The sequence below is a fragment of the Physcomitrium patens genome, chromosome 15 (genome assembly GCF_059467195.1).
Source record: "Physcomitrium patens ecotype Gransden chromosome 15, ASM5946719v1, whole genome shotgun sequence".
NCBI lineage: Eukaryota > Viridiplantae > Streptophyta > Bryopsida > Funariales > Funariaceae > Physcomitrium > Physcomitrium patens.
The window spans coordinates 12,262,464-12,271,223 of NC_143424.1; the positions used below are offsets into that span (position 1 = coordinate 12,262,464).

Here is an 8,760-nt window from a genome sequence, read left to right on the forward strand (position 1 = left end):
TGTAAAAGCTTTGCGTGGGTTTTCGCCCTTTTTTTCTTTCTCGCTCTCTGTGTGTGCGTCTGCTTGCTTGGAAATTGCTGCCACGGTTGCGGAGATCTCTGAGCTGTGGGTCAAAACTTCGAGCCTGCCAGCGGCTCGTCCCTCATCCCGCTTCCACTCCCGTTTATCATTCCCCATCGCCCACGTAACTCCATCCTCTTTGAATTAGTAAGTTCGTAGCCCCCAAAACCAAAGAGAGCTTTTAAAGACTGTGTGTTAGTGGCCCACACTGTTCATTAGATTCTCAAGTCAACTCTGTTGCATGCCAGATTTTAGGGTTTTCCATGCTGTAACTGTCTCTCTTGTTGCTGATGCTTCTTCAGGGAAGCAATTTTACTACGACACACACGACTTGATTACAAGGGCTGAGGTGCTGCTGAGGGGCTTGATCCAGTGTGAGATAATTATGGTGGAAACGGAAAAGCTGGAAGCTAAAAAGAAGAACGGAACAAACAGTTTCCTGTTTACTGTGGTTGACAGGGCACAGGACTGACTGGTACAATGCTAGTAAGTCAGAAATGTGGCAAAGCCTCTATCTGTTGAGATAGAGTGCACCAACTTTCAACTGCAAAAAACTCTGGATGTAATCATAATGAGCTAAGGGTTTTTGGCACTTTAGTTCTATGGCAGTTATGGCACCAATGTGACCCAGAATGAAACTTAGGTGCATTGGCCTTAGTCTTGCATCCATGTTCTCTTCACGTGTTCTAATTAGCTTTATGGGAGCAGATTCCCATAAGTACCTGCAAACCCTTGTGGGAATTTTCTAATCCTGTACCCAACTGTGTTAGGTACTCAAATGTCCTTTGGCATTGGTCACAAAGTGTAGCCTAAAAGAGCTCCACCCTCATATATATATATATGCGCGTGTGTGCATGTAAACCAGGAAATCTCTTATCAATTTCATTGTCTGGTTTCTATGATTTGGCTTCATGAAATTAATGAAACAATTTCACCCAGTTGCTGGAAAATCTTGTAACTGACGGCCAATGTTTCTGTGACTGCAATAGGCCTGGTTGATGGTTATGTGAGTGATTTTTGTCCAGCCAAAAATATCATCTGTGCTGCATACTGCCTGGCGTAAGAACCAAAGGGGCAGTACAACCAACTAACTCCATAATCCTGCTCCCTTCTCTGACAGATTTTCTTTGTTTTTTCAAAAAACAAAATCCCAACTCTCAATTGAAAGAAAACAATTGCTTTATTATCAGTATGGATCTTACAAATGGCTTTAATTGCAGGAGTTATATGCCTGAGCAATCCTGTCTTTCTTACAAAGTTTTTTTCTTGTTTATTCAATGCTTTAACTTTTAGTCCAGCTGATAAGTCATAGCTTATTTGGAGCTCCTTTTGGCAAAGGGAGGGTTGGAGCTTATGTTCCTTTTGACTGATAGGCAGTATTCTGTTTGCACTTTGAGAGACCTTTTTGAGATGGTTGACTTTACACAGTTATGAGCTTCAAAGAAGCATGATCTGCTGATAGTTTTGATTGATTTTTATTTTTTTGAAAAAAATAATGTTATTTTCCACAATGGAGAGTTGTATTGCAAGAAATTGGTACAGTTATCAGCTTTTGCATTGCTCAAAAAATGTCAGCAAGCTCTAGAATGTTCCAAGTGGCTATGGATTTAGGGTTGAAGAACTAGCAACTTTTTATCCGCTCAGCAACTTACTCTTTCTTGATACTGGAGAAAAGAAGAAGAAGAAGAAGAAGAAAGGATTCATGCTAACTTTCCATTTTATATTGAATCATGCTTGTGTTCTGAAGTTCATTGCCTTCTTCTAAACTGTAGTTTGCAATAAGTCAAATTCCACATTATGATACTAAAAATTGTAAACTCAAGCCATATCACTTGTTGTGACTTGATATCTGACCATTCTGGCTCACTGTGAACATCACTAACTGTTAAGCCTATAAAGTGGCATCTCTCATTTCAAACCCTAGGAGAGTGTATTGTGACAAGGATCAATTTTGCGTTACCAACATCACCTATTTTCACTTGTATAAATATATATATATATATATATATATATACATTTACTTTCTACAGACTCATTGTGCTTGATATGCTGATGAACATTCTCACTTGTTTCATGATACCCTTTGGATGTATGTAAGTATGTATGTGTGTGTGGAGCTTGCATAGAATGGTCTTTGTCACACTACATTTTTGTATTGGATCATAAATCAATGGTTCTATCTATTTTAGCTTTCCACTTGCTTGATGCAAAGATGTTGTGATTGATATATCCTATTGTACCAAACTTTTGGATAAATAAGCAAAAACATAATTAAAATAAAAGATAAAAACCTTAGGACAATTTGTACTCATGTCAACCTAAAAGTAGGTATCATTGATTTTTATTAGTGCATGTAAATATCTATTTTATGAAAATGCACAGTTACTTCTTTCTAAAAGTATGAACATAAAACTAAGTCAAATAATTTTATTATTTCTCAGTAATCTCCTAAAGTAACTAAAACTGGATGAGAACAGGGAAGAATGGGGATTTGTGATGCTCCAAACCCTGATTTATGTAAGTATAATGGCTTCAAGCAGTGATTGAGCTTGGCTAGAGGGATTTATGGGGCCAGGCCCAAGAAGGTAAGGTACAGGCCATTTTCTTGAAGGCTTCGCCGCCCGCCACCACCACCATCACCACCATGAAGTTGGAGCCATGCAAAGCCCAAGGAAACATGTTTGTGAAGCTGATACTGCACCCGACATGTAGGGACAAAATCAGCCACTCGAGGCCGGTGAGGTATCCAATTCTTACATGGGAAGTGAGGAAGAATGAGAAACAGACACCCAGCTGGAGTTGGTGGACAAAATGCCCCTGTGGAGTCCTTGGACAATGGGATGTTGGAACAAGAATATTAAATGAGGGGGCTCTTTTATATGTGCACTTGTGCCTGCCCTTTCTCACTCCTAAAGATACCTACAATGTGTTTTCGACTGGGATGGAAATGGGGCCCAAGGTGTTGTTAACTTTGATCCAAGTGGGTCTCAAGATTAGCTTCTATTGAGGAATGTGACAAAGTAAGAACATATCAAGGAATCATATGGTTAATGTTGTGATTACTTAACCAGGCATCCATTCGGTTTTCTTTTACAAAAGATCATTTTGCTGTAGTTATTGTTCATGTGTTTTGCACTGTATTCTACAATAATTCAAATTCTTCATATCCAAGTTGCATTCTGAGCCAACCCAAAAACATACCATTCAAAGCTTTACCATACAAAGCTTGAGATTGGATGTTAGGAGACTAAAATTGTAAACCAACTTCAAGGCCTTTGTCCAGAAGCTACTTATCTTGTAGAGTGTCCCCATCAATTTGGCTGCACCGAAGTGTCAAAGTCAAATAAGAAAGAATTGAGAAGGAATAGGAAAATTCAAAAAGGTGCATCGAAGCTTGCAATGAGGGATAACAGTAATAATAATTGAAGGTGGATTACGCGGATGAACGAGCCAGGCAAAAAATCTCGCAATCAGCACCTGAGGGAGATGAAGTCCCCGAGTATTGGCGGCTGAGCGGTGATGAAGCCCCTTGGAGGAGGTTCGGATGAACCCAGCCGTCCACTACAAGACATATTGGGGAGGCAGGGCAGAGAATGGACAGAAGAGCGAAAGCCGAATCGTCGACGATCGCGGACGCGGACACAAGACTGTGAGCAGCTTGAGCAGAAGAGGAGAGCCCGCACACCTACGGCGCGCGAGTCAGATTTGTCGAGATCGGATTTTCCTGGCAAGTGCTTCCAGCAACTTCGCAAGGATCGCTCATGTAGTGCCAGACGCAGCGATCGCCCGTCGTCCATGAGAATTTGCCTTCTAGTTAATCATTCATAACTGGGTAGACTGCTAGTACTGTCCCGCCCGCCCAAAACTGGACATCGATCAGACACACAATCTAGTGTTGTAAGGGTTCGAAGTTTTAACGGTGCGGGTTCTATAGCAGAGGATCCCCGCTGCAGGCTACGGATCCGTAGTGCGCACAGAGCGTTGCAGGCGAGGAATGAGTGCATCAGTCGATTGATAGTTAGGGGGTATTGTACTGATGGGTGGGCGAGTGTCGGCGAACGGTATGTACCGTGGTTGTGAGGCTATATAAAGCGAGAGCTAGTGGATCTGTGGGTGTGTGCAGAGGTTCCGGGCGCTCATCCATGTTTGGGTGGTTGTGGACGAGAGTGTAGGAGCAAAAGGGAGTGGAGTTGTGCATAGCTCAGTTTAGCATCGAGGTTGAAATATCACGTGCTGAAAGGGCTACTGGTTGTGTGGGTTGTTTGAAGGATGTCTAGATTGAGGGTTGTGTGAGTAGGAGAGAGCTGGTGTGTGACGAGGTCTGGGGTAGGTTCTGGAGGGGTTCGGCGAGCTTGATTACTAAATTGCTTGAATGGTTGATTGTCTGTTGGAGAGACATCTGCGGTTCAAAGTTGAGGTGGCGTCTGGTCTTTGGGCAGTTGAGAGGTAGTGGAACTAGTGTCATCCGTTCAGTTGTGTGCTGCCGCTGCACCATAGCCTGTCGAGGAGTTTAATTTTGTCTGTTTGTAAGAACTTATATTGATCACAACTCGAACAGCCTTTAGACGTACTGGGGTTGTTCAGATTATTTTTCGAAGGATAAAGAGAAATATCACTACACCAACAGAAGATGGGCGCCCGGGAGGAGCAGGCAAGTGCAGTAGAGAAGGCGACAGTACAAGAGCTGAAGAAGAATAATTCCATGCCGTCGGAGAAAGAGGTGACCTTGAAGGACCTTGCCCGCATCATGGCTGGCTTTGCCGCTGATCGTGAATGGGACTCGTTTCACAGCCCTCGTAATCTTCTTCTGGCTCTCGTAAGCACCTCGCCGCTCATTCAATTTCTTTTTCTTTTTCTTTTAACTGAACTTACTGCTGAGCTGCTTCAGATCGCTATCAGTATCTTGCTCCTTGTTGCTAAGACACAAGACCAAATTCTATGTTGATGTGTCATGTGAAGAATTGCACTGCTCTTGAAAGGCCTTGGCAATCTTGGCGCCCGCTAACAACACTTGTGCAAAACTTCTATCATAAAAGTCTTCCGGGAAAGACACTGACGTTTTTGTGTGATTATGAAATGTAGGTGGGCGAGGTGGGAGAGCTTTCTGAAATCTTCCAGTGGAAAGGAGAGGTACCCCGGGGTCTGTCGGACTGGGACGACGATTCCAAGGAGCATTTGGGCGAAGAACTCTCTGACGTGTTACTCTACCTCGTTCGTCTAGCAGATGTGTGCAATGTAGACCTCGGTGAGTCGGCTCTCCGGAAGCTCGAGAAGAATGCACAGAAGTATCCAGTGGACCTCTGCAAAGGGAACGATAAGAAGTACCGCGAGCTTGCCAAGAAAGGTCGTGAAAATGGCGTCCGCCGCAACATGAACAACACCGAAAATCTGGTCTATGCTGACAGGCGTTAACAATTTTCCCCCTCTTCTTTTTTGCTTCAAACAATCTCGGCTCCTCTCACATTGATCACATTTTGTACCCTTATTGAAGAATCCGCTAACATTAGTAGAGTTCAGTGAAGGAAGTGCACTGCCCACAGCCAACGGAGATGCTCGTGAAATTTCTGCAATTTGCTTCTTAGCCAAATGAATTCTCACTGTCGAAATCTTCACCTCGGCAGTATCATTCAAGTCACAGAAGCAGCATCACCCCCTCGTACTGCAGGAGCTGGTCTGAAGAATGTGTGGTAGACTCGGTAAATCCGCAATCACCATTCATCAACCAACCTAAGTATTAGGAGACGACCAAACAATTTTTGTTTTTGTACTTGAGCTCCGGCATCCAATTAATCTTTCCATCACCTTCGCCACCAGGGCGATAGACTAGTAAACAAATAAAAAATTTTGCTGTTCAGCACGGCCTTGTATTCGAGTTGCAGGAAACGGTTTAGTTTCAACATCCTGGTGTCGTGATTATTTAGAGTGCGGGTCGTTCGGACTTGATGGCAGTTACAGCGTGCTAGCATCGTACAGTAGACCAGGTAGAGTATAAAACTATGTGGAACTTACAGATAATAATTTGTCTTCTTTTGTAAATCACAGAACCCAAACTGCTGTGTCCCAAACCATGCCTTGTTCATGAGACCTTATGCTTGCAAATTACAAACTGTGATTTAACTTTTGCTTAGTGAGCATCAATTAAAGTGTGCACACTGGTCACAAGTTCCCGACTGAACAATTTTCTTAACTGCTGCTGCTCGGTATACACACACCCTCTTTCTCTATTTCTTCTTGTAAGCTTCCAGATCAGTTTACAGGCTCTTGGGGTTGAGCAAATACATCCCGAGCCGGGGATCTCCTCTACGTCATTACACATTGTAGGGAATGAACATCCACACGGAAATTATCCAAATCTAAAGAAAAATTGGAAGTCATGAGGTGGACATGGAAGTCGAGCAGCAAGTGACAAAATGTCCATCAAAAAGCACAGGGGAATATCACAACACAGAGTAGTACTTTACCGCACAAAAGATCAAGAAGGATGTCCTTTACTTTCTTTTGGAGTAAGACACTTTAAGTACTTCACGTGTAGAGTTTAAGACAACTGACTTTAACATGAACCCCTCCATTGAAGCAATCATTGTCCAAAATCTATCATACTTTATGCAATCACAAGCAATAGAAAACCCATTCCTCTCTGAATAAAGTCTGGGTCCTCTCTTCATTTTTGAGTTTTGAGGTTGATAATGATGCTTGAATGATTCAGGTGGAAACATATCTTGAGTATGTGGAGAAGTCTTCAGTGTACTTGGTTCAGTCTTTAAACCAGTTAGCAATTCCACAGCTGCAAAAATTGTGCATGAAAAAGAAAGAACCAAAAACACTGTGTCTGGATGTTCATGTAACAAAAAAGAACCAAAAAACACTGTATCTGAATGGTCACTTAATAAAATTTATCTTTCTTGTGAGCATGGAGGCTACTGAATAAGACTGGCAACTTACCTGGGCTTACATGTCAAGGGAGCACTGTCCCAGACTGTGAGAATAACTGCACATGGTACCATATATTTATATATATATATATATATGTATATATATATATTGTTTCCTCCAAATGGGAATCAATAACTGGAAAACCAAGAACTATGTGGGGAACCAATCCAGACTCCACATCATGGGCAGCAGGAACACACAAGAACATGATTTTTACTGTTCTGGTTTGACCATTCTTGAAGTGAGTTATATATACATTTTTAAAACAAGGCAGGGAAGAGAAAGAGTCCATAACTTGAGGGGCTGCCACAGATTTACATTGCAAATTAGAGTTATTAATTGTATTTATTATGCACTTTTGATTGAAGTACATATAAATTTCAACACTGTCTTTAAGAAATGTGGGGGGTAGTCAAAGAGACCATAGCTATCAAGCCACTTGGTCCTCCTCATTTTTTTTTATTTTTTTATTTTTATTTTTTATTTCCTTTTGGAGAACTAGCAGTAAATTTTAGTACTTACCAAGGGCAAGACATCTCACCAGCAGTTTTATCTTGTGTACTAACTCATATCCTCACTCAAGTCCAAAAAGCCTTGTGTGTGCTTTTGTATAGTAACCTCTCACCTAAGCTCTCTCATCAAGCTTTGTCAGAACTTGTCCCATCACTGCCTTCTTTGTTGTCCAACAGCAACCAAAGCCCTCTCTCTTTCAAATCCTAGGGACAAAATCTCCACCATTGACAACACCACGCCAACACTAAAGTTCAATTAACAGTCTCCAACCCTCTCTCTCACTCACTCCCCCCCATAAACCCATAAACCCATAAACCCTTCCTTACCTGAAACTCTAATAACAACCCAAAAACATTGCTGTGTTGAGGGGCAACAGGAGCTGTGCACACAAGGGGCAGGAGGGGGGGGGGTCCTAAATAAAGTGGGGCCTCTGACATAAAGCAGCGGAAGTTTTTTCATGCTATTTAATTTTTTACATTGATTTATTTAAGCTTGAGCTAGTGGATGAGGTTGATGTTTTGGATTGGTGGCTCAGAGCTCTATGAAAAACAGACGTTGCAGATTAGAGTCACCCTGCAGAATCCCACCAAACATATGGATGGATGGATGAGGGGATAGGGAACGTCAAAGATCGTTTCCATGGGTGCCTCCCCAAAAATGCACTAGGAAACATACAAATCTAAGATATTTTTAACATTTAATTGAATGAAAAATACTTAAATACAAATATATAAATAAATTATTTTTATCAATGGAAAATCCAGAAATAGTATTTAATAAAAAATCATCTGAAACCTTACTGCAAATTTTCTAAAAACTATACATATTTATAGGCAAACTTCAAGGTACAAATTTACAAAAAGATATTGACCTTGAAGTCTCTTGCTTTACCAGATGAGTGATTGTTAAAAGCAACTTTGATATATATTGTAGGATTGCCTGTATTTATCTTTATCGAACATTTAAAAAATAACAAAATTTGTATTAAAAAAAATCTATAATCATAGAATAGATTATAATCCACCTCAGAGTATGAAAATTGTAAATCTTCTAAAAAAGTCTAAGAAAAAAGAAAAAAGGAAAAAATATATTTTAAATTGACCTTTAGTCTAGTCCTTTCTATCTATTTAGAAAAGGCTTGGACTACAAGCATACCCCAAGTTGCTATACACACATCCATTGCATCTATTCACACATCTAAGGTTTTTGGTTGGCTCATCCAAATCCATTAATCCTTATCCTAATGTGAGTCCC

General features: G+C 41.1%; 1 protein-coding gene across 1 annotated transcript; it reads left to right on the top strand.

Moving 5' to 3' along the window:
• Positions 1-4,040: 4,040 nt before the first annotated feature.
• Positions 4,041-6,096, top strand: LOC112292825 (uncharacterized). Its single transcript, XM_073539389.2, has 2 exons — positions 4,041-4,876; positions 5,143-6,096. Exons 1-2 carry the CDS (start codon positions 4,691-4,693, stop codon positions 5,470-5,472), a joined length of 516 nt encoding a protein of 171 aa, XP_073395490.1. The 5' UTR covers positions 4,041-4,690; the 3' UTR covers positions 5,473-6,096.
• The last annotated feature ends 2,664 nt before the right edge of the window (positions 6,097-8,760 follow it).

Coding starts and splice junctions, on each gene's coding strand:
- LOC112292825 (XM_073539389.2), top strand. CDS start 4,691: ATGGGCGCCCGGGAGGAGCAGGCAAGTGCAGTAGAGAAGGCGACAGTA. Junction 4,877..5,142: donor GTAATCTTCTTCTGGCTCTC/GTAAGCACCTCG, acceptor TATGAAATGTAG/GTGGGCGAGGTGGGAGAGCT.